Genomic DNA, 26,714 nt, shown 5'->3' with positions numbered 1-26,714 from the left:
AAAGCAAATTTCTCGTACATAAAAATTTGGTCCTTCGAACCGGATATCCGTAAAACCGGATAGTTACGTAAACTGGTAGTTTTAACCGTTCTTTGTTGAAAATAAAAATGTCGAACCCAGAAATGTCGGAATTCTCTGGAGTGCAAGCTACATCGAGCCCAAACGACTCGGTATCGAATGTGATCCAACGGGGTCAAGCACATTTAATGCGTAGATTAGATTCTCTAAAGAACGCTATCCAAGCCGCTAGAGATACGGATTCTTCATATGTAGAGGAATGGACGGAACGATTAAGTGTGATAGTGTCCGCGTTCGATACAAAGCACGCGTCGTTGCTCGAGACTGTGGATGCTGCGCAGTGGGAAGCAGAAGAGAAGCGGTATGAGAAGTTTGACCGGCGTCGCTGCGAAGTATCGATACTTATAAAGAGAAGTGGAGCAGATTTGTGTGCGTCCAACACAGAAACGCAGCAGCCAGGAGTGTCAAACTCCCGATCCAAGGTGCGTTTACCTGAGATTCCGATGCCCAGTTTCAATGGTGCCTGGGAAACGTGGCCAACGTTTCGGGATTCGTTTGTTAGTATGATCGACGGGCATCCGAAATTGTCTGATGTAGACAAGTTAATGTATCTAAAGCGCGTGGTGACTAAGGAAGCAGCGCAGCTGATCGACGCAGTAGAAACTACCGCGGCGAATTATAGTGTGGCTTGGGAGCTGTTAAAAGATCGTTACGAAAACAAAAAGGTGTTAGTGCGTCGCTATCTGAACGAACTGTTCGCCATTGCACCGTCAAAAAGCGAAAGCTTCGAGGCACTCACCATTTTGATAGACAGTTTCGAACGGACCATCAAAATGGTGGAAAAGATTGGGATTATTACAAATGGCTGGAGTGTGCTTCTAGCACACATGTTATGCGAAAAATTGGATGCGAACACCCGAAAGGAATGGGAAACGCATCATCGAAGTGCAGAAGTTGCCGAATATAAAGAACTTGTGCAGTTTTTGAAGGAGCACTTAATAGTGTTACAAGGCATGCCCCAAACTAAAGAGCAACCTCTACCACACGCACACACAAACCATGGCCGAAACAAAATGAAGCAAGCGTGTGCATCAGTTAATGTTCTAGATAAAAAATGCATGTTCTGCAAACAAGAAAGCCACTCTTTCTTCAAGTGCAACACGTTTCGAAACCTGACAGTGAACCAACGATTCGACATGGTGAAAGAGAAAGGGCTTTGCTTAAACTGCTTGGCGTCAGATCATCGCGTGAGAGACTGTACTTCTAGTGTGTGTCGGGTGTGCAAGCTTAAACATCACACTATGCTGCACAGGTCACCGACTGACCAGCAACGTGCTCCTGAAGCCATTGTTCCTGAAATCGCAATTGCAAGTGACTCAACTAGATCTTCGATGGTACATGTCGGCGAACCTTCTAACGCCGTTAAGTTCACACCGACTGAGAGCCTACCGGCGCCTTCAACAACGATTTTACTGCCAACCCTCCTGGTAACCGTCGTCACATCGAATGGCAATAAGATGATAGCACGAGCATTATTGGACGGCGGTGCGCAAGTCAACCTGATTACCGAGCGAGTAGTGCAAGGAGTACGAGCTCAAAGGCAACGGGAGGACTTGTCGATTGGTGCAGTGGGCAGGAGCTGCCAGCCTTCATCACATTCGGTAAACGTAATAATTCAGTCACAGTGTACTAATGTTCAATTTCCTTTAAGGTTGCACGTTCTGTCGGAGATAATGTGGAACCTTCCAGCTGCTAAGGTTGATACGCAACATTGGAAATTACCACAGAACATTAAACTGGCTGACCCGACATGTGAAGAAGTTGGCCCGATAGATATGCTTCTCGGCAGAGAGGTATATAACGAAATACTGTTGGACGGGTTAATGAGACTGCATTCAGAGGATAGTAGCTTGATGCTACAGCAAACGCTATTCGGTTGGGTAGTATCCGGAAAGGCGTCGATAGAAAGTAGTTGCGTACAACAAAGCCTTATAAATGTAACATACGTTGCGGATTCGTTAGACGAACAACTTTGCAAGTTTTGGGAGATAGAAACGTGTCAGACTTCGAATATGTTATCCCCTGAAGAATCAGAATGTGAAGCGATTTTCGAAAGCACAACCACTCGCGGATCAGATGGAAGATTTATAGTTGCGTTGCCTAAAAACGGGGATAAGATAAAAAAGATAGGTAGATCATACGAAATATCGAAACGACGACTCCACTCGCTGAATCGTCGTCTGCAAGCCAATCCTGAACTAAAGCTCCAATACGAGGAGTTTCTAAACGAATATCTAAAGCTAGGCCACATGGAGGAAATTAGTCACCAACAAATACGCATTGTACAGATGTATTATATGCCACACCATTGCGTTATAAAGCTCGATAGCCTAACGACCAAACTAAGGGTTGTTTTTGATGCCTCCTGTAGTACGGATTCAGGAGTTTCGTTAAATGAAGCTTTATTAGTGGGCCCAGTCATCCAAGACGATCTGCTCAGTATCATAATGCGTTTTCGCTTCCCAAGATACGCATTAACAGCCGATATTGAGAAAATGTATAGGCAGATTTGGATAAGAGAAGCAGACCGCCCACTCCAACGCATTCTGTGGGGAAATGACGAAAGTGGAATTAGGGAATTTCAACTAAAGACCGTAACATATGGAACAGCGTCAGCCCCATACCTAGCCACAAAATGCCTACAAACACTTGCCAACGAGACCAAATTGTCGCATCCAGTAGCGTCAAAGATACTAGCGGCAGATTTTTATATGGATGATATGATAAGCGGGGTAGATACGGTCGATCAAGGAGAGCGTGTTTACAGAGAACTATCTACAGTGCTACATTCTGCGGGATTTCATCTGAGAAAGTGGGCTTCTAATTCAGCACATATATTAAAAACGCTTTCACCCGAACTTCAAGAAGTGGGTTCGGAGCTTGTGATCGATCCCCACAAATCTATTAAGACGCTTGGACTAAAGTGGACACCTGCACAAGATATACTTACATTTTGTATCCCAAAATGGAATAATGAAGAGCATATCAGTAAACGGACTGTTGTATCAGATGCAGCTCGCTTATACGATCCCTTGGGATTGATCGGACCAGTCATCGTTATAGCCAAATGTTTCTTGCAAGTTCTTTGGGAAAGAAGGGTTAATTGGGATGACCCATTGGAGGAGGTGCTACGAGATAAATGGATGCAGTTTAAACGAAGCATGGCAGATATAGAAGAAATTGTGGTTCCACGTCGAGTAGTTGCAAACGAAGCAGATATCGTAGAAGTGCATGGTTTCAGCGACGCATCTGAAAAGGCATATGGTGCTTGTATTTACATACGCACTATTTCGACAGACGGAAGAATCACAGTAGAGCTGCTAAGTGCAAAATCAAAGGTTGCACCTATCGAAAATGGCAAGAAACAAAGAAGAGTAACGTTACCAAGACTAGAGCTGTCTGCTGCCTTACTGTTAAGTCATCTGTGGCAAAAGGTCAAGTTAAGCATAAAACGCGAAATGAATTGTGTATTCTGGGTAGATTCGACAATTGTCCTGTACTGGATCGCTGGTAATCCTTCCCGATGGAAACCCTTCATTGCAAACAGGGTTTCTGAGATTCAACATATCACTGACAAGATTCAGTGGTTACATGTGTCAGGAGAAGAAAATCCAGCGGATATTATATCTAGAGGCATGTTACCTTGTGATTTGAAGAAAAACGAGGTCTGGTGGCATGGCCCAAAATGGCTGAGTGAGCACATCCAATGGACATCACGTACTACTGTCCCAAATGAAAGTTTCACAGCAGAACAATTAGAAGAACGAGTGGTAGTATTGACTGCTCAGGCAAAGAACAGCAGTCCTATATTCAGTCTGCGATCGTCGTATTCGGCCTTAGCACGATCAGTAGCATACATTCTCCGTTTCCGTTACAACAGTCAGAGGGTGAACCGAAGCCATCGTCGAAAAGGATTCCTTACACTCGTTGAACTACAACAAGCCATAAAGGTATTAGTTAGATTGGCTCAATCAGAAACATTCGAAGAAGAAATAGCGAGTTTGAAAGATGGCCAAGTAAAAGGAACTTCGAAACTGAAATCGCTGGCACCGATATTAGTGGATGGTATTTTGTGTATCGGAGGTAGACTTCGAAATGCCCCAGTTTCAGAAACCAGAAAACATCCAATAATTTTGGACCCAAAACATCCACTTACCCTATTGCTAATACAGTCATATCATCGCCAATTTCTACATGCAGGTCCACAGCTGCTTATCGCTTTAATACGTGAACGGTTCTGGCCACTTAGAGTGCGCAACTTAGCTCGCAAAGTAGTGCACAATTGTGTAAAATGCTATAGAAGCAAACCCACGTGTATGGAGCAGCTAATGGGTGACCTGCCGCCAGAAAGGGTCACCCCATCCTATCCGTTTCTAAATTCCGGAATCGATTTATGTGGTCCAATGTGGTATCGTTTCGCATCACGAAAGTCTGCACCAGTTAAATGTTATGTGGCAGTCTTTATATGTCTGGTAACCAAGGCAGTTCATATTGAGCTAGTAGCGGATTTATCTACCCAGGCGTTTATCGCAGCGCTGAAGCGCTTTGTAGCACGACGAGGAAAACCCGCACTTATAGAATGTGACAATGCTAAAAACTTTCGAGGAGCGGCTCGAGTTTTAAAGGAACTATATGAACTCTTTACAACGCAACAAGCTCAAGATGCCATAACCACTCAGTGTCTCACCGAAGGAATTGAATTTAAATTCATTCCACCACGCTCACCAAACTTCGGAGGAATATGGGAGGCGGCCATCAAGAGTATGAAGAAGCATCTGAAGTGTACTTAAGTGTAATTGGGGACACCATCCTTTTGAAGGAAGACCTAGAGACATTGCTGATTCAAATCGAGGCATGTTTGAATTCCCGACCATTGACGCAGTTATCGACAGACCCTGAAGATTTAGAAGTACTTACACCGGGTCATTTCTTAATTCATCGCAGTTTGGTATCCATACCTGAACCATCGTATGAAAATATGAACATCAATCGATTGGACCGTTTTCAGAAGATCCAAGAGTATGTACGTCGGATCTGGAAACAGTGGAAAACGGATTACTTATCCGGGCTCCATCCGCGAACTAAGTGGACACGACAGAGAGAAAACATTGATGTTGGAACGTTGGTGTTAGTGAGGGAGGATAATCTGCCACCGTTAAAATGGGCTATTGGAAGAATAACAAAAATATTTAGAGGAGATGATGGCAATATACGGGTCGTTGAGGTGCGAACAAAGGAAGGGGAATATCGCCGAGCGATATCAAAGATATGTATTTTACCAGTTCAAGAAGGTTAATAGGAGTAGAAAGATACCTTTCCACGGGGGGCGGCATGTTAAGGAATGAATCATAGGGCATAGACGTTAAAATTATAGCAACCCGCAAAGGGCAATGTATGCGTATGAATAAAGTCAGTAGCAATCGGAAGGCCAAACGGTGAACACATTTTTTAAAGCAAATTTCGCGTACAACAGGCTTCAAGCACAGTTCAATAGTTTTACAGGTAGCAACACATATTCAAACAAGTACCATGGTCTTATCTGTTTGTTTATCAACACTTTTAAATTTTAATCCTACCTACTTGTGACGATTCTTTTTTACTTTTAGAAAGACGTCCAGGCCATATAGCTATGCAGGTACTTATAATGTAGACCAATAACGCAAATTGTATATATTTTCACAGTTATCATTAAATTCAACGGACCGTGTATATTTCCCTTAAGTCTTTTTTTATTTGCAAATTAAAAAATATTTACAGATAACAAGAAGTTAGCAGCACAGCAATTCCGGTAGCGTACAATTCCAAAAGGCGGTATCTGGTTCGAATCGAACATCGAATCGGATGCGTATTGATCCTATTAAGGAGCGGTACCACACCTTGTTGTTGGATGCGTTATGCAACCAAGCACTCATGTGTGCTCTTCGCGAGAGCATTCATCGGTTGACGAAGTACGAATTTCCATGCGTTGGCAAAGCATAAACTAAACATCCAGGAATTTAAATTGTGGACGTCCGCAGTACGCGGGCTGTGTCTAGCCAAAACGGGTTTTTTTACGGTACATAGCGTTTATCAATAGGAAGAATTAAGCTTAAGATAATACCACTTGTCAATGGGAATGCCTCAGCTGTTCGTGGCTTTTCGTAAAAAAGCGTAATAAAATATTGAAAACACAACATTACATCTGAGTACTCCATCTTGCGGAATATATTATATGCAGCAAAGAACAACTAGCGACGAGATTCACCTATCACATTTGAAAGTAAAGATCAATAACTCCGCCGGGCCTATGGTTGGGGATGCGACATTAGTTCAGAAAATTAAGGGAAATAATTTATGTTTTTTGAAATTTATTTTCTTCTCATATTTTGTCATAGTTTCATAGTCTTATTGAACATATTACAACCGATCCTAGCTTGCCCTGTCGGCACACCCTAATACAATACTGGGGTAGATCATCCCAAAAGTTAGAAAGCTTAAGCTTTAAGCCTGTATCTGTCAAATAATCCAGGTAGCGGGCGGTATCATTCTGTACAGAGTCGTAAAGGACATAGCATTTTGACATAAAGAATGACACAAGGGATCATTTTTGTGAAACTAAAATTTGAGAAAAATAGATTTAAGTTTAGTAATTTGATTTTAATTTCAATGTTTTTGAAATAAATAATGTACAAGTCTTATTATCAAAATAATCCTTTTTCAGTTCTTTTCGTTAAAAAAAATTGTTTACCTTTTTCGTACACCGGAAACTTGGCCTAACCTGGCTCAGACCAGCTAGCAAAATTCTTTGTTTTGACATTTGTCGAGTTTGGGTTTTGGGTACTTTCATTGAGAAACCAATCTAATCCTTCTTTCCTAGGCTTAACTTGGCTTGCCATTTGTATGGCGAGCTGTAAGCGGATAAGCCTGGAAACGTCAAAACGCATACAAAAAACTGGCTTAGACCGTGATCTACCCCAATATCAGTTTCCAAGTAGCTAATGTAGCAAACGGTCAATTCTGGTATAAAGGTGTTGAAAACGCTCTGAGGAATTATTTTAGGTCAGTATGGTAGCAGAAGTCTTATGCAGATATATAATTGTCTTTTTATTTTAGGAATGTTAACCCTCCAGTGTATGAATTATCACTGTACATATTTATAGATGGCTTACCGCTACATAAAAGCAATCCTGCAGAAATATTGCCAATATTAATCAAAAATAATGAATTGCCTGAATCTTCAGTTGTTCAAACGCTGGGTAAGATCTGGTACAAGATGCCTTGAGCAAGTTATAGCTAGCTCTACTGAACTAGCTAACATTTGAGAGCTGTATGCGAATGATGGCCCAAATTTCCTCAACTGAAAGCGAATGGAACTGTTCTCAGGGTAGCTTCAAATTTCATATTGCAGGATAATTTCAAAGATCAATGGTTCCTAACAAAAAGCAATAGGATAGTAAAATTTTCGAAGGCACAAGTGACGCCCTCACATCGTCTTATTGTTAGTGGCCATCAGTTTACTGATACATGGAATTTGTTTCAGGTTTCCATTGCTAAGAATGGAATGAATTCCTATCTAAGCTCGTCTAATTTATGCATTTATAAAGTTAAGGAGAGAAGTTCAACAATTCCCATTGAAATAATGCGAACAGATATAAAATGTAAACTTGTGGCCATTCATTTACCACATCAGCCGTTTATGTCACACCTCACTCAATGTACAGAAGTATCACGAGAAATAGCATTTTTCCCTCTACTTCACACTTACAATATATGGGTACAATCTATTACTTGAATTCAATTAAAAGTAACAGGTGGTCTTAGAACAATACATGTTAATTTCAAGAGCTTCCATGATTGTATTCCAAAGGATTAATAACTTTTTTTCTATCACAGACATAGTTTTCTTCGCGATGTACCGCTAACTTGTTGTGTTTTTTTATTTATAATTGTAGTTCTCGCACGTTATCCATGTTTGATTGGTAAAATATAAATTGTTACTTTCACAACACTTATTACGATTACTAATTGTATTGTTAATTGTAGGACTAGGAAGACACAAAAGATGAAACAAGAAACATATTTTTGAATTTCAAACAGTTGCTGGCATGCTTCAAGTTCATTTTAAAAAATGCAGATACTTCTTTCATGCTTATACGATTATAGTTGTTACTCGCAATTTCACGGAATAACCTCAACAAATTACCAAATTGACGAAAAGCTATTTTTACCCCTGATTTACTTGTTCCGCCCCAAGTACAGGCCATTAGAAAGTGTCGATCGAAAAGAATATATAATGCTTCGTGCATTCGTGCTCTTGAGCATGTCGATTCGATGTTTCCTACGAGCCAATTGTAAGCCGTTTGGAATTCCTGTGCCGAAGATAACTTTTGATTAAAATTAATTAATTGCACACCTGTTACTATTTTTTCAAATGGGCACTGTTGCATTATTTGGCTGTAGTTATTGTTGCAGTTGTTGTTGTTATTATTAATGTTCAATGCACGGTCCACTTTATCCGTTAAAATTGTTACCGCTTTGGTTAAACGAAATATTTGTTTGTTATTTTCTTCTATTGCTTTTGTTTGCAGAGAACTGCTGGCGGCGGAAACCAATTCAACAGGTTGTCCAGCAATTGGTTGACTTTGGTAGCGGTATCCTAACGGTTCGCTGCACAACTCTGTCCTCGATTCTGGGTTCGTATCAGCAAACCATCCAGTGCCTTTATCTTGTTGCGGGTAGCTGTTGTTCTCCATCATGTGACTAACTATTTCGGCAAGGTATTTTTTCTACCAAAGACAAATGGACACATCAATAACACATCTTTTCATGTCTTTTCATAGCCTAATACTTACCACCGTGATATGTACTCGTCGCTTGAAGAAATCTGTAAAGATTTAATCAAAAATATTGACCAAGATGAGTATTCCTACAACAACATTTGTTAACTAATCAATTACATTCGTTTTCATTATTCTTTTACAACAGAAACCTTACCAACGTTTGTCGTGCTGTTGGTTTGAAATAATCTTCCATGAACATGTGGGCATTCCCCGATCAATCAAGCTAAGTTATTATCATTTTAAAAACCACAAATCAAACATTTCACTAATTTGTTGCTATTTTTTTACAGCTTGCAATTTCTCAGCAAAGAGCCGGCTTCAGGAGGCGGTCACCGTGTTTTGATTTGGCATGTCACAAATCAATCTGTCATTTGTCATTGAAATAATCGATGGATTGAAAAGTTCCTTGGGCGAACATTGTGTTAACAAAATGTATTTGCGGCGTTTTTGTGATTATTTCACCTTTGCAATATGCAGCACAATTAAAGGTAACAATAGTTGAAAATATTAGGTGCAAAAATAAAAAAAAAAAATGTGCGATCAATTTCGCATTAAACCAAAACATTCTTGCGGGTCACTTTTCAATCCATCCGAAAGCACGCCTAGGGTAATGCGCATGTAGTAATGAGAAGCACGGCAGCAGCGGCGCAACACACGCACACAATGACAGCGCTTGGCCGTGTGAATGGGCCTAGTAAACTCTTAGGCTGGGCACACACGTACGTCCACTGGACGTCCAAAATCCACGAAGTCATACAAAAATTCAAAAAAATTGGGTCCTGCCGTGGACGCGTCCACAAGCCGTCCACAAAGCACGAAGTGAAAGAGGAATCGGAAATAACTATTAGAATGACGCGTACAGAGCATAACGGGCTTGATCGTACGACAAATGCTGTCTCGCTCGTGCGTACGGTAAAGGATAGGCGTTTATGTGCGGCTTTGCACGAAGTTGGTGTGGACGTGGGCAGGACGTGGACGTCCCGTGTGTGCCCAGCCTTATAATGGTCCTCAAATCGGCCCTTAATCGACCCTTTTTTTGTATGGATTTGCGTACAATTTTCCCCACTGGGTCACGAACAATCGCTCGTGAGCAATCGTTCGCCGTAAACCATCCCATATACTGCGTACATAGCGATATTTACCGTGCAGTTGTAGCAGTCTCGATGGTATGATTATGCTTTGCTGACTCTGATGGTTGACGGTGGATATTAGGAGATTTTCTATTTTTCTACACGTACTTCATGCGCAATATACATTTGTGAATGTGCCATATCAAATATAAACGAAGGCGGGAAAAAAGTCGTGTCCCGAATTGGAGTGATTCAACAAACATCTTGTATTTAAAAGTTTTGCTTGCTATTGGTATTTTGCAAATTGTGAATATTTGTATATTTAACAAAAAAAAAAAAACACTTTTAATGAGTGAATAACATCAACCATCGATCCATCTATCGAGGGGGAATCAAGACAGGGTTTTTGTTTGTTCTTTTATTTTTTTAAGTTTTATTTTTATTAATACAGCAAAAATGTCACAAAATATCGAAATAAATGATAAAGAGAACGTCAAGGCAGTTCAAAATGGTAGGCGTAAAAATGCAAGTGTAAAGTTCGTTTGTACTACTTTGTTTCTACATTTGCCTATGTTTTGTAGTGGACGATCCTCGACCATCAACGTCAGCTGCAGTTTTCAATTTCAAAGCTACTCGAAAACCTTTTGGTAAGTTATGAAGAAAAAAAAATTCTAAAAATCAAATAGTGACAACAATTTAGAATAATTGTATATTTTATGTTGACTTTTAACGTGTTTGTGTCTTTTTAGGAACGAAGAAAAGAAAATTGGATTATTCCGCTGATGAAGAAATAAAATGTACAGCGAAATGTGTAAGGAAATGAAAAACTTATTGTTGATACAAATCAACGGTCCGATTAAAATTAGGAAAGCTAGGAACCAGCGTCAGAGATAAACGACATGTAGATGGCGTTGGCGTCGTCGCCCAGTACGAAGTGGAGTCGATCGGGCCGAATGACGTTTCGATTAGGGGTCATTGGCTGGCCAGGACGAGAAAAAGGCATAAAGGGGACCGACGAAGGGAAAAAAGCGCTCATTTGTTTATTGCGAAACGATAATGAATTTTTTAGCCCTCTCTCGAGGAAAATAAAGCTATTAAAAACTACACCGCGTTTTATGAGCCGTTCTGTTACGAAAACGTTCGTAACATTCTAAAAAATTCACTTGTGTTGAATAAGTGACAAAAAGTGCTAATTCATCACAGACTTACCGTTGCCGGCAAGTTGCTGAAGAAATAGAACAGCAGAACCGTGCTGAAGTGAAATTGTGAAAATGGCACCCAACGAACTAGTTTGTGTAATCTGTGCCTCGGCCACCGATATTGTGTGCATTCGATGCGTTGATTGCCGGAGATCATATCATCCGGATTGCGTAGGTGAAGACGATTCGGTGAGAACCCGCGAGTGGCGATGTGCAATATGCATACCTCGAGCGACGAGCGTGGCTTCATCGTCCCCGCTTCGAGACAATCCGGTAGCACGTCAATCATCGCTGCCGGACGATACTGTGAACGAGATAAGTCGCCTCTTTAACGAAATGAAGGCATGCATGTTACGAGGGGGCGAACCCCCTAGCAACTCCTCTCCTCAACGAGTATGCTATGTGTGCAATCGTACCAGCACACTGAACATGATCGAGTGTAATAAATGCGATCGCTGGTGTCACATCGAGTGTATTCAGGAAGTAGAAGCAGTTGCGATACGTGATTGGCAGTGCGCGATTTGTACGGTAGCGAGGAGACCAGTGTCAAGTTCAGTGGATCAACTGGTAGAACGCATTAACTCGTTAGAACAAAAGCTAAAAGCGCACGCCACTAACGCAAAGCCGCCATCATCTTCAACTTTCGGGTTTTCTGCAACAGATGATGAACCGGAATTATCGCGGGCCAAATCATCTGCAAGACACATTGGTGCGGCGAAGCTTCCCTTCTTCTCCGGAAATCCCGACGAATGGTCGATGTTTATTTCGACTTTCGAAGAAAGCACGCGTTTGTGTGGTTTTTCGGATGGGGAGAACATAATGCGGCTACAAAGAGCATTAAAGGGGAAAGCCTTGAAGACTGTACAGTTGAGACTTCGGAAAGCGGACAACCTGGCCGATGTGATGGAAGCGCTACGAAGCAGTTTCGGTCGACCGGAGATGATCATAAGCTCGCTTATGGATCAGATTCGGAAGGCACCGACGCCGAAGATGGAGAAACTGGACACACTGGTGGATTACGCGATAAAGGTGGAAGAGGTATGCGCCGCAATAAAGAAAAGTGGTCTCGAGAATCGGTACGACGGTCCTTTATTGGAAGAGCTAGTGCGACGACTGCCGTCTACCGTGGCCTTTCTATGGGGAATGGAACGTGTGAGGAAGCCGCCAGCTAGCCTGACTGATTTTGGTATCTGGATCCGTGACGCTAAAGAAGCCGCACTGATAGCTTCTCCAACAGCAGCAGCAGCAGCAGCGAAACCAGAAGAGAAGCGAAGCGCCAAACATATCAACGTGCATACCACGGCTGAGCCACCCGCACATTCCGAAAAAATAGTGTGCGCCTGCAACAACAATTGCAATCAGCTGGAGTATTGTGAGGGTTTCCTGCGTTTAACTCCGGGTGAGCGGTGGAAACGTGTGAAGGATGACCAGCTATGCAGCACATGTTTGCGTCGTCACCGCAACCCTTGCCGCGTGACACGGATTTGCGGCAAAAACGGCTTTTCCAGGAAGCACCATTCGTTGTTGCACAACGAACCTACAGCGGAAAAACAAAGCAAGTATGAAGTTAATCTCTCGCATTTCACAGGAGAACATAGCAAAGGCGAGGTATTGTTGCGCTATGTCCCTGTGGCAGACATGGACATGAACGGACGGTTCATACGGTGGCACTCCTCGACGAAGGTTCATCCGTGACGCTGATGGAGCATAGCTTGATGAAACAGCTGGGCTTAGAGGGAACAATAAAACCTCTTTGTTTGAGCTGGACCGGGGGGGCACTACGAAACGATGACGGTTCCGTCGAGATTCCGATCACCATCTCCGGGATTCGAAAAGGAGATCGAAAGTTCCTGATGCCTGCTTTTCGGACGGTTAAGTCACTAGACTTACCAACGCAATCTGTCAACGTGAGTAATCTTACGTCGCGATATAACCACCTAAAAACTCTTCCGTTGCAGCCTTATGAAGCGGCTGTTCCTCAATTACTTATCGGAATCGATAACTATCGTCTAACCCGCCTTCTTAAGACAGTTGAGGGACTAATAAATGAACCAACGTCTACGAAGACCCGCTTAGGATGGGTTGTATCAGGATGCTGTACCACTGAAATACAGAATCGAAACATGGCCGTAGCCACACATAGTGTAATCGTCTGCGACTGCGCAAATATAGATGCTAAAATCGACGCCGCTTTGAAACAAGGCTTTGCTTTGGAGGATGTACGATCCTCCAATATGAAAATCAGTATTTCTAAGCAAGATGATCAGGCCTTAGAGTTGCTCAACTCAAACACTAAGCTAGTGAACGGTCGGTACGAAACAGGTCTATTATGGCCCGGAAGCAATATAAAATTACCCAACAACAAATCGATGGCCTTGAGAAGGTTAAAATGCCGAAAACGTCCCAGGTGTATGCGAATATCTTTTGGCGAAGATGGGTCAAGGCGTATCTGCCAACGTTTACCAAACTTTCGAAATGGTTTCAGCCCAGCAAATCGATTGAGATTGGGGACCCGGTATTCATCGTTGACGAAAACCTCCCGCGAGGATGCTGGCCAAAAGGAAGGATCATACAAACCCGTACAGCGAAGGATGGCCAAGTGCGACGTGTGCACGTGCAAACTGCTTCCGAAAAGGTATTGGAGCGCCCGGCTATCAAAATAGCAGTGATCAACATATCGGACAAGTAGTGTTTACAAACGTGTTTACAAACACTGGGGGCAGTGTTGATACAAATCAACGGTCTGATTAAAATTAGGAAAGCTAGGAACCAGCGTCAGAGATAAACGTCATGTAGATGGCGTTGGCGTCGTCGCCCAGTACGAAGTGGAGTCGATCGGGCCGAATGACGTTTCGATTAGGGGTCATTGGCTGGCCAGGACGAGAAAAAGGCATAAAGGGGACCGACGAAGGGAAAAAAGCGCTCATTTGTTTATTGCGAAACGATAATGAATTTTTTAGCCCTCTCTCGAGGAAAATAAAGCTATTAAAAACTACACCGCGTTTTATGAGCCGTTCTGTTACGATAACGTTCGTAACACTTATACTTGCAGCAGATATCATCACTAGAGGATCAAGTTAAATTCCTAAAAGAACAATTGCACAGCAAAATAAGAGAGTTGTTGAAGAACTCGGCCCGTAACACAGAAAGAATCAACAAATTAATAGCGATTAGCCATCCAAAGGCGGGATTTTTTTTTAGTTGCAATTTGAGTTGGAACCACTGAAGACGGAAGAAGAATTACAAGCTTTCAAGCAGCGCATGAAATCAGACTTAGAATATACAAAAAGTTTTGGAATGGTTAAAATTTAACGTATCAGAAGCTCATATCCGAAGGCGTCTGCATCGAATTATCGATTTAATCTTCAGCAAACACCTTTTTGCTCAGTGTAGTGGGTCGGGTATAAGTCGAAATGCAAAAACAAGGAAAATAGAGCTACGTAAAATTACTACTATTTTGGATTTATTTAAAACAGTAGGCAGCAATGAACGTTTATTTGCCAGTAGTGCATATTTAGCAGAGTTTATGAAAACGAAACTAAATCACGCACCTGCTCGGCAACATTTGAAGGATGATTCAACAACTTTTTGTAATGTGAAGGATAAAGTAGGTTGAGTTTAGATAAAGAAATTAACTAAAAATATCCTCGAATCATTTTTGTTAGCAATCTTTTTTATATAATTTTCTTTCTCAGTAATCCATTTCATATTAATACTAGGAATAAAATACATATGTAAGAATACATTCCAGTTAAGCTTCGACATTCATTGGTTTTGTAGCTTAGTACATATTGAACACGTATTGTATTATATTTTATGCACTTAATGTATGTAATAATGGAACAAAAATGAATTCATCATTGCAGTTAATTTGTAACGGCACTAACTTGCATCTAATGTCGTTTAAATTGGCTTATATCAAGCTGCTTGATAAATTGTTCATATAACCTTTAAATATAAATATGATGCTCTAATCCATCGGACATTCGATGTCAAATCTTTCGGATTTACTTTATGGTCACTAAGGCATACGTTGATAGTTACCGCTCCTTTGCTGTGTGGAACTGTACGATGTTTTCGTCTTTCGTCAAAAACCAGCAGTTTCTCGGATTGTCCTGAATTATGAAGTTAGGTCGAACATGCGCAGTTGTAATTTTATCTTTCCGGATTATAGAAGGTAATTTTATCATAGACGGTGCCCTGGAGGCAAAGAACTCATCTAGCTCCGAAAGACGGTTTACCGCTTGCTCCAAGCTCTTCCATCCACTTCGAATTAGTCTTTTCAGATGATGCAGTTTACTTTCATACGGGTAGGTTGATAGGGATGATATCGAGCCAAATCGTTGCACTTCCTCATAAACGTGTTGTACATTATGTACATTGCTGTTCACATACCGTTCACCGTAGATATCGCTATACTCCAGTACAAAACGATCTAGTAACCGTCCCGCCAACGGCCAATGATCTTTGTATACAGAGGAGGAGAGCAGAGTGATGTCGCAGAATAGCAACATGAAATGTTGGTATACATCCTCAGGTAGATAAGGCTCAAACATTACTATTGCTGCGTAGTGCAAAATGGTCGCACATTCAGAGGCTTTCCAATGTTTTAAAGACTTCAGTGGCCGAATTTTGCGGTGAATTTCGCTTGGTAGTGCAATCTTTCCCAAGGCCACTGATATGTCTTCACAATCTTTATTGGACCATCGAATCCTGCCCAATACACCATCGCGCCAACCAATCAGTAATCTTTTCATTATAGTATCTCGACGTACGGATCGGACGACTCGATCGCTTTTACGGTATGGCTGGATGAATTTGAAGCGGTCGCAAAGATGGAAGGATGGTCTGACGACCAAAATTCATCTTGTGTCTTAAGAATTGGCAGGCACTGCTTGGAACTTTTTTTCAACGATAACCAACGTAACGTCGTTTCCAGCGTTGAAGAAATCATTGTTAGCAGAATTCGGAAAAAGACGCGTCCATCCGATGTGCATCGCCAGTTAGCCATGCGTCGACGAGCGAAAGACAAGAAGATTTTGATTTTAATTTTGTTTACAATATGCAGCGCATTGGAAAGCAAATCGATTTAGATGAAGAAACGATTTGTGAGTACATTGTAGACGGCCTAACAGATGACGAAGTGCAGAGAGCGGCATTGTACGAAGCGCGTACAATTAGAGAGCTAAAAAACAAAATCGAACTTAAGGAGCGTGCAAAAGAGAAGGACTTTCCAAAAAGTCCAGTGTTTCTCAAAATGAGAACACAAAACAGAAGGTAGGAAGCACGAAAGTTCGATGTTACAATTGCGGAGAAAACGGTAGACATGCGGAGAAAACGGTAGACAAACACCGTAGTTCGGATTGTGCACATAGAAACAGTGGAAAAAATGTTTCAAGTGTGGTAAATTTGGTCATGTATCGTCCGAATGCAAAGAGCAAAAACAAAAGGTATTGTTGGTGCACACCCTTCCAAGTGTTCCGGTAAAGATTGCGGACCAGTCGCACAATGCGTGGAATGCGTGTGTGGACACTGGGAGCGAAGTGACACTATTGCGAGCAGACGTGCACAGAACAATTCCGAGAAGTTTGCAGATGTGGAGTGCAATGACACAGCGGCTTAGTGATATGGGTGGAAAGGTAATAAACACTTCGGGGCAATCTATTTTGTTTGCTATCATTGGTGAAGAGAAATTTGATATCAAATTTGACCTTGTTCCTGAGACGGCACTCACGTCGGTAGTTTCCGTGTTATTGAGGATGAATTTCTTAAGAAATGTGGATTTTACGATCACCAATAATCCGCGTAGATTGGCTCCTTTCGTGAAAAGAAAATGAATTCCGCGTAGAAAGAAAGGTGGTTCGTGAACAGATCGAGCAATGGCTTCGAGAAGATATTATTCGGCTTTCTGATAGTCCATACGTGAGTGCTCTAGTAGTGGTGCCCAAAAAGGACGGATCTCACCGGGTATGTGTCGACTATCGTGAGATCAATAAAAGAATGGTCCGTGATCCCTACCCTATGCCGAACGTAGAGAACCAGATTGATCAGCTTGCCGATGCCAGAGTTTACACCACGTTGGATCTAAAAAACTCATACTTTCACGTACCGGTGAAAGAAGAGTGCAGGATGTATACAGCCTTCGTAACACCAGATGGGCAGTACGAGTTCATGCGTGCACCTTTTGGGCTTTGTACGAGTGGAAGTGCGTTCGGTCGAATTATCAGTTCGGTGTTCCGGAATATGATAAGCGAAGGAGTGATGTTGGCGTTTGTTGATGATATTATCATCCCATCGCAAGACGAGAAACGTTGATTAGCGGCGTTGAAATGTGTGCTGGATATAGCGCAGAGCGCGGGCCTGGAATTCAATTGGAATAAATGCGTGTTTCTTCAACGACGTGACGAGTATTTGGGCTACCAGATCTACGAAGGGCGCATTGAACCAGCATCACAGAAGGTGGAAAAAGTGAGAAGTTTTCCTGTTCCGGCGAATGTGAAGCTTCAGCGGTTTTATGGTTTAGCCAACTATTTCCGCAAGTTTATCCCAGATTTTGCGAAAATAATGAAGCCGTTGTCCGTGCTGTTAAAGAAAGGCGTAGAGTTTAACTTCAACCCCAATGCGACGGAAGCGTTTGAGAAAGTGAAGAGGATGCTAACGGTGTATCCAGTGTTGCGCATTTTTAAGATAGGTCGTAGAACCGAAGTGCATACAGATGCCAGTAAAGACGCGTTAGCAGGAATCTTGATGCAGTATGACGATGACGGGAAGATTCATCCGTGTTACTATTATAGTCGGTTGACTAATGTGGCAGAAAGGAATTATCATTCCTTTGAGAGGGATTGGCTGTTGTTGAATCCTTGAAGAAATTCAGATGCTATCTACTAGGTGAAAAGTTTACCGTTATAACCGATTGCGTAGCGTTTAAACAAGCACTTAATAAGACCATTATTAATGTAAGAGTAAGCAGATGGCTTGTATCATTCGCTGAATTTGATTTCAATGTAGAACACCGTCCCGCTGAGAGAATACAACATGTCGATGCATTATCGAGAGCAAATGTGCTGAAGGTTTCGATTGTAATTTGTAAAAGGATGATTAAGGCCCAAAAGGAAGATGAAAAGTGTTCAGAAATTGTGAACAGGATTGACCGAGAAGGACATTGCGGTAATTTCAGATTTGTTAATGGAATGTTGTACAAAGAAGTCGATGGGCACAAGAAGATGTATGTACCATGATCCATGGAAATGGATATAGTTAAGAGAGCGCATGAAGAAGGGCATTTTGGAGTTAAGAAAACAATAGAGCATTTGACAGATGAGTACTTTATTCCAAGTGCGGAGGAAAAGATAAGAGTATGCATTAGCAGTTGTATCGAGTGCATACTGAGCGAAAAGAAGCGAGGCAAGGCAGAGGGTCACTTGCAACCAATTCCTAAAGGCGATGTTCCTTTAGATACTTTTCATTTAGACCATTAAGGGCCCATGCCTTCTACTCGAAAGTCGTATAACTACATTTTGACGATTCTTGATGCATTTACCAAGTTTGTTTGGATGTTTCCAACAAAAACTACATCGGCTCAGGAGACGACTAAGAAGTTGGAAGTAGTGGCAGGTGTATTTGGAGATCCTAGTCGTATTATTTCTGATCATGGAGCAGCTTTCACGTCGGGAGCGTTTCAGAAGTACTGTGAAGATCGTGGAATAGAGACACATCGGATTGCCACAGGGGTTCCGAGGGGTAATGGACAGATTGAGCGTATTCATCGCGTAATAATACCGATACTTACGAAGCTTTCGATAAAAAATCACGAGGATTAGTTCAAGTTTGTGACGGATGTGCAAATAGTTATTAATAATAGTTGGCAAAGAGCGATACAAACGACGCCGTTCGAACTGATGGCAGGAGTAAAGATGCGCACCAAGCAGGATGTAGGTTTGACTACGTTGATAAACGAAGAATTGCATAAGGACTTTGAAGAAACACGAAATAATTGACGAAAATACGCGAGAGATAGCATTGAAAAGATGCAGGAAGAAAACAGGAAACATTATAACCTGCGTAGGAAACCTGCACAAATATATCAAATAGGAGATTTAGTAGCTGTACCAGTTACGCAATTTGTCACGAGTAAAAAGGTTAAGCCGAGATTCTATGGTCCTTATGAGATAGCGAAGATCATGCCGTATGGTTGATATGAGGTACGAAAGTTGTGTGACGAAGATTAAGGTCCACGACAAACAGTTAGTGCGGCTGATATGTTGAAACCATGGGAACATTCGCGGTGGATGACTGTCAGGAAAGGCCGTGTGGGGAAGAGGTTTGACAGCCCTGGAAATAGCCTTATATAAGGAAGGGCAGGAAGGAGAAAAGGTTATCCCATCTTCATCTTCTTACATGTATATATGTGTCTTTTACCGTGCACTTTAAACATCTTTCATAGCTATTATGGCTAACTACGCCTGTAATTAACAAAACCGTACATAGTTAATAGCTGGTAATTATTGATGTTGCTGAAACATTTTTTTTATATATTATTCACCTTTAATAAAAGACCTGGCTAGAGTGTCAGCAACGATGACACGTAGCTTTACTGTAACATGTTGTCGGCGGATTGTTATGCCGGATGTGAATAGCCAATTCAATTCTTCAAACTTAGGGCGGAGATATTGTTCTAAATTTGTTGGTTTCGTTGGCCCACAAAATATTCCTGCCGTCATAATTGGTGCTTGTGGCAATTCCTGAACAGTGAATAAGATGGGCCAAAACTGCATACTACTGCTATTATGTAAAGGTAATCCGTCTATCGATACCGACCAAGACAATTTGTTCGTTGGGCACTTATTGACGCTAATAAAAATATTGGAAAAAATTAACAGATTGTTTGACTAATATAAAATGTAGAACAATAAATACACTCACCAGAAATAATTAATCAAGCATTTTTCAAATCCGCAATACCACAGTTGCCCACCACCGATCTCCGCAATTTCCAATGATGTGTTCCATTTAGTCCTTAACAAGGTTTTGGCGTTTGCAGGTACATCTACTTGGACCTTTTTAAATAATTTTAAAACTATATTGATGGAGCTGTGAGGAGCATTTGTTGTTAGTGCCCAGTATCGAAGGCCATCAATGATAGACATGTTTTCTAGTGTTTGGCTTATAGGATCGCCAACATTGATTTCGGTATCGCTGTCGATACTATCAGCATCCTCATCATCCAAGAAATGAGGAATAGAAATGAATCATCTCGTCTGCATCACAATCAATTATGTCTACTGCCTGGGGCATAATTGCTTCCGAAACAAAAGCTTCACTTCCAACATTTTCCACAGACAATGTAAGAGGATCTTTAAAAGAAACAAACTCTTTTAGGTTATATTATTCCGGTGCTCTTGCAAAGAACAAATACAGCCACTGCGAACACTTACTAGATGTACTTGATTCTGCCTCATGTCTGTCCTTTTCGGAAGGGTCTAGCTCTATATACTTCGCAGCTCTGCGACAAAACTTTCCAGATTTTAGGGCACGTTTTAAATCAGATATTTTCTTTTACTTTTCAAACACTTTCCCTTAGCACTCTTATGAACGATCTTCACTGCTTTGATGGTCAAGAAATTTCAAAAACAGCTGACCATTTAAAAGACATTGACCTTTAAATTTCGTCCAACATGGCGTTGGTCGGAAAGAAACAACATTTGTATTTTTTTTTCAGCAAACATTACCTGTACACGGATTTGTTTGTAGGATGAGCGGAGGTAGGGTCGTCCGGAGGTAGGAAATTCGTCCAATGCTTTGTATATGTACACATACATTGATACATATGATGTAGCACATCTTGTCCCGTCAATGTTACATGTAAGAGCAAGCAAGGTCGGAATAGAGTAAAAACGAACTGCATGATAACGAAGTGAACAAAAGCCGAAGTGTGTGACGTGACACAAAAATATCTAATGAGCCCCAGCTAGAAAGGTATACAATTAGAGCAGGATACACGTTGATTTGTTCATTTTAGCCCCGCTTGGTTTGCCTGGGTATCGTTCGCCGGAAACCATGCCAGTGTCTTTGAAATACTGCCAGTGGCTCAAACTTGTCTTCATGGTGTTGATGTAGCACTGCAACGACTGCATGGTTTGGTGCATCGTTCGTTAGTGAGTAAAGTGCGTTACTCTTTGGATATGCCAACATAGTTACCCTAGAAAGATTATTTACGACCATTTGAACCGGCCTCTTTTATACTTACGTTTCGTGAGGACGAACTCGTCTATCTCCACCGTCAATCCAGGTCCCCCGATGATGTTCCTATGCTCCTCTAAATGCAATATACATTTTTCCATAAGTGTTTTGAACCATTGGTTTCCTGATTTCCTGCTACAACCTGATTCGGCCTTAGTACTGCTAACGTGCGAGTCGTGGGATCACTCGAAGGTTAAGCGGAGGAGTTGCGTAAGTGACAATTTCGAGTATTGGAACACACTTCCCTTCCGGATAGTGCATTCCGATTCTACAAACCCATTTTGCACAAACCCATTTGTACGCATTGCGTCTTTCTATTTCAAGCAAAACCATCGAGTGGTGGCACTTCTCACACCCTTGTGCTCACCCTTTAACATTCCTGCCTCCTGCATCAACCGCACTGCCTGGTGCCCATACTGGGTTAAATCTACTAACTCTGCTATTGTTTCAACCTGGCTAAGAGCGCTCATTTTCCCTGATCTCTTATTCTTCTTTCCTTCCTTTTATTCTGAAGAAAAACTAGCAATTTATCACAAAAAAAAAACACTTGCACGCCGGTAATCACAAAAATGCAACCCGTACCGAACTTGACACTCGCTGTGATAAGCAGCCAAATACGGTTAGTTGCTCACGCGAACTAAAAATTAGTCCCTTTATTCCTTCTCGTATTTTACATGTGAATGCCGTTCGTGTTCGTTGTCGCCGTTTTTATAAGGTCGCTCTCTCTCCACATTTACTAAACTCACTACAATTCTCACTTATGTCCAAGGCTATTGTAGGAGACAAGGTGGTGGAATGTAGATTATTTTGACAAGCAAGCAGACGAAAAACTAGAAGGTGCGTTTGACAGGGGAGGGTGCGTTTGACAGCCTGCAAAATCCCTCAGAAAAGGTACACCGACCATTTGAATTGCAACGGTGTTTCTCTGTCCGATTAAAATTAAACATTTTTATGTTTTTCTTTTGTACATTATACAAAATTTCGCGCTTGAATTTTAAGTAATGATAGTAACTAATGAAATATAAAAGAGAATGTCCGTTGGGGACGGTATATCTTGTTAAGGCTATTGGTCAATGCAAAGTTGCTACCAAGCAAAACTGTATCATTTACATCCAGAATAAATTGAGTAATGAAGAGGCATAAGTGAAACAGTTTTTGATGATGATTAAATTTCATATCATTTTGTACAATCATTATCTATCGATATCGATTAGCCACAATCGTCCGTGAAATGTCCCTTTCCACTCGATCTTAAGAGAGCGGCATCTTAAGATAGTGGTACTCCCAAGGATGAACTCGTGCGCAGATTCAGTTATAACGAAATGAATGCCTTTCGATTAATTGATGTTTTTCACACGAAAAGAACCATATGCACTTGGTACAGTAACATCCTTTCGTTCATATTTAGCACCGCCACAATTTGGTTTCAAGTTATACAATCGGCGAACCACACCAAAATTCATGCTGACCGCAATGCGTCTGGGCATATAAATCAAGCATGTACTGCAATAGTTTTATTTTTTAATAGATAAGTTGATATCAATTACCCAGTAATGAAATGAATGATATATTCTACAAATAACTATTTATTTCCCCCTTCTCAAATGATACACTGCCTATAGGCTTTAGTTGTAACTGTAGTAACTGTAGTTATAAACGTATGATCCCACACCCACCAACGTCAAATTATTGGAAGAAGAATTTTGCGAAAAGTCGCTAATATTCAACCTTGTCTCCTACAATAGCTTTGCTTATGCCGATCGCAGACCCGACTCTCAAGGTTCATATACATAATCGTTGACGGTCTGGTCGATCAGTCGAGATAAGCAATCGCAGCGGCGATCGGTATGAACACGTTTTGTTTACAACACTCCGGCCCAGTCGAACAAAGTTTCCGAAAACCTTTTGTTCTTTTGGACGCGGATATACCGCATTGACCTATAATCGGAGCACCGATGGTCAGATACTTTCGACCTTCACGCACACACTCTCACCGGAGTGGTATTTAAGGCCTCGCGTAGCCACGCACGTTTCAGTCGCCTTCCGGCTTTTGCAGCGTAAGGACCTACGCCAGGTTGCAACAAAATTATGATTGATTTATTGATGAAATATTGGATTCGAGTAGAGGGGCAAATTTGGCTAAACATTTTTTTTTCTCTGCCGTGACAAGCCGGAGTGAGCGCTATACGCTTATGGGGAGCATTCGTATATGCTCCCGTATCTTTTTTGTGCTGTAATGAAAGAGAACATTGGATTCAAGCATTGGAAGTGGTAGGTGGAAAGTGGTACTTACGTTATTGACGTCTGATTGTTGTTGAGTTGCGTACGTTGCATATCATATATGAACGAGACGTAACGGGAAATATTTTAAATGTACGAAGATTACAAAGTTCGTAATAGTGTACGTTCCGTATAGTGTACATTTGTAGACGAAATAATTTATTGTATGCTTTCTGCGTATTGTATTGCATTTACGCGTTCTGCGAATTGATTGACATTTATTATTGCATGAATGATTATCCTCATTATTATCGCATGTATGATTCGATTATTTGCTGTTTATATCGTTCTTGGTGGATAATTCCTGTTTTTGCTCTCTAGAAATATACAGTTTTATGGATAGTATTTGTTACACAACTGCCCCATGTGCTGGATTATTTTAAGAAACTGGATAAACAACAGGTAACAGACACAGGTATCTTTAAAAAAAACTGTTCGGTATCGCTGTAAACTAATGTGTGCGGTAGGAGTTTGCGGTTGTTAGAGATAAATGAAGAATAGAGGTTTATTTAAATGAATCAAAACCGTTGCTCGCTGATGCGGGTTCGGTTATTTTCTTTATCGTAACTTAAGGCGCTGCTCTATGAAACGTTTGAATTAGAGGTTTTTTAAAACGTTTTATTCTGGCACGTATTACTGAATGTATGATATTTAACCGTTTACAGTGTAGAAATTATAAACGTTGGTTAAGATATTGTATGTTAATCGCACTTTTTGTTATTCATTTAAAACACAAGGATGAAACCATATGTATGAACAATATACTGTACGTATTAACATATTTTATTCATCATAACAAACACCATAAGTTTTTAACAGCTTCCTTTACGTTATTAAATTCATATGTTATACTTTATCTCCTTAAATCTATGAGGGTTTGTTTTAGTTCCGTAAGATCTGTAGCTTTCTTTTATTCTAAACAGGAACGATAAATTCCGGCTAACCGTTATTTGATGCACGGTGCGGTTGCGACGACTAAGTCATGAGTTTACGCTAAGATGTTCACTTCCGCTTGTTTAGTCGCGTGGCTACGAGTTATCGCGTTAATAACGATTGTATTGTGTCTTTACGTTTGCGCGATGCTCGTTTTTTCTTCCGCGTATTTGGTTCCACTTAAAGTAGGTCCCAGTTAGCAATTTCACTATTCCAGATAGAATTGTGCTACAACTATAGGTTTAGTAGATATGCTGCAGCAGTTTGATCCACATTAATTCCTACTAGCTTACAGCGGATATCGGAAACCGACACTTGTCTTATCGAAGGGAAAGGACACTCACACTGGCTTGGAACATCATTAGCTTTGTAGAAGAACAAGGATAGTCAAACAATTCGTACTGACGAACTAAGTCATAACCATAGACGGTTATACCTTCAGTTTCTGATTGAGCTGCCCTATAATATTTCATTATGGTGTTGTCCTTCGATAAAAACCACTCGTTCCTAGGTCATTTTCTTAAGCGGAATTCGGGAGTGATGTGTAACGAAATGTTATGCCCTTGTGTATTGCCTTCGTTGTTTACTGTGGCTACATTTTCATGATGTAGTTCACACACTCTGTTAACAATTTGTTCCAAAAATTTGCTTCTTCCTTTCATCCGACGCTTCAGGTGTTGGTTCGGTTTCGAAAGCATACGTGGAAATTTCTTTCAAAAGTCCAAATCTTACGATGTCCTCGTAAATATTCTGAATATTGTGAACATTGCTGGAAACACTACTTTCTCCATAAATAGTGCGAAAATCCTTGACCAGAAAAATTCTTGAACCCGAACTTGTTTTGTAAGCTCCCACTCGCTTTCATGTACGGAAGATATCTTCCATTTCACATTCCACATATGTTGCTGCACAAAATAACAGCATAAAATTATTGTATGCTGCTTCATGGAAAGCTTTCTTTAGGACGGCCACGCTTGCGTACTGTAGTGCACGTAGTTTCAACACGATACCATTGTAACAGTCCCGTCATCGCAGACTCCAAGTGGCTTTAATTTTGAAATTATTAAGACACCGGAACAACTGGACAGTTTGGAGGAAAGGTTGGAATCAGATGCGGAGTTCTTAACAGCAATGGCAGCGTAGCTAAATGATCAAATCGGTCACGATGATCCAAAGAACCGAATGCAAAACGTTTTGGACCTGATGTTAGATAAACATTTGTTTGGCAGTTGCACGTGGACCGGTGCCGGTAGAACTGGCCCAAAAGTCCAGTTCTCTAACAAAACTCATATCATTAATCTGTTGAGAGTGGTCAGTAAGTGCGGCTACGGGACACCGAGTACAGAAGCAGGGAATGTTTTTTTTAATTAAAATTAAAACACGCTGCTCAACGGTAAAACTTGTCGGTTAATCGAAGAACTAGTTGCAAGTGTAACAGAATTGAATATATTTATTTAAAGTAATTATGCAATAACTTAAAGCATCAAATAAGTTCCAAATAATAATATTTAAAAATAATGCAATCGATCTAATATATTAGTATTTTTTTATTTATATTTATTTGAATATTTTTCATTCTATCGGCAGTAAAAATTTTACATGGGAAAGTCATAGAGAAATAATTTTCAATCCAATCAATGAATTTAAGCACTTGTTTTTCAAAATATCTTAGCAAAAAATATTCCAAATGTTAGCTTAAAGTGTTGCCAATATTTGCAATCGATCGTTTGTAAATAAATAATAAATTAAATGCTATTAAATGCAGGAAATGCAACACCGAAATTACACACCGGTAATGCCATGAAGCGGGACTCCACAGAACCATGCGGAAGTCAAACGAGGACACAGCGCTGTGTAAAACGCAGTACGATGAGGAGTCCGAACGAGCACTCTGCACTGTATAAAACGTAGTACGGTGGAGAGTCCGAAAAGCACCTGCGCTGTGTACAGCGCAGAACACTGCGCTTGTCGAACTGGTTCCGAAATAGCAAAAGAGTTGGTCAGCCAGGCATACAAAAAGGTCGCACAAGTGGCAACACACACTGTACATAGGTACGTACGCTGTCGACACACGCCTTGCGGTCGGTCGCTTTGCA

General features: G+C 41.1%; 2 protein-coding genes across 2 annotated transcripts; one reads left to right on the top strand and one right to left on the bottom strand.

The window, feature by feature from the left end:
* The first annotated feature begins 107 nt into the window (after window positions 1-107).
* On the top strand, window positions 108-10,761 carry LOC128718285 (uncharacterized). Its single transcript, XM_053811930.1, has 3 exons — window positions 108-854; window positions 10,549-10,614; window positions 10,717-10,761. Exons 1-3 carry the CDS (start codon window positions 108-110, stop codon window positions 10,759-10,761), a joined length of 858 nt encoding a protein of 285 aa, XP_053667905.1.
* Window positions 10,762-15,206: 4,445 nt separating this feature from the next.
* On the bottom strand, window positions 15,207-20,624 carry LOC128718284 (uncharacterized). Its single transcript, XM_053811929.1, has 5 exons — window positions 20,601-20,624; window positions 20,089-20,381; window positions 19,709-20,016; window positions 19,564-19,628; window positions 15,207-15,974 (listed from the first exon to the last, which is right to left on the bottom strand). The coding sequence occupies exons 1-5, from the start codon at window positions 20,622-20,624 to the stop codon at window positions 15,207-15,209; spliced, it is 1,458 nt and encodes a 485-aa protein (XP_053667904.1).
* Window positions 20,625-26,714: the final 6,090 nt, after the last annotated feature.

The sequence above is a fragment of the Anopheles marshallii genome, chromosome 2, assembly GCF_943734725.1.
Source record: "Anopheles marshallii chromosome 2, idAnoMarsDA_429_01, whole genome shotgun sequence".
Classification (NCBI taxonomy): domain Eukaryota; kingdom Metazoa; phylum Arthropoda; class Insecta; order Diptera; family Culicidae; genus Anopheles; species Anopheles marshallii.
This window is presented reverse-complemented; position numbering and strand designations above follow the sequence as displayed.

Bases quoted from the DNA above. Each gene is read 5' to 3' on its own strand.
- LOC128718285 (XM_053811930.1), top strand. From the start codon at position 108: ATGTCGAACCCAGAAATGTCGGAATTCTCTGGAGTGCAAGCTACATCG. The intron at 855-10,548 runs GTGGAAAAGATT...TATGTTTTGTAG, and splicing joins TCGAACGGACCATCAAAATG to TGGACGATCCTCGACCATCA. The intron at 10,615-10,716 runs GTAAGTTATGAA...GTGTCTTTTTAG, and splicing joins AGCTACTCGAAAACCTTTTG to GAACGAAGAAAAGAAAATTG.
- LOC128718284 (XM_053811929.1), bottom strand. From the start codon at position 20,624: ATGAGGCAGAATCAAGTACATCTA. The intron at 20,017-20,088 runs GTGAGTGTATTT...TATTTTTATTAG, and splicing joins TGCTTGATTAATTATTTCTG to CGTCAATAAGTGCCCAACGA. The intron at 15,975-19,563 runs GTAAGAAGATGA...AAATTCATCCAG, and splicing joins TAAAAGACACATATATACAT to CCATACCGTAAAAGCGATCG.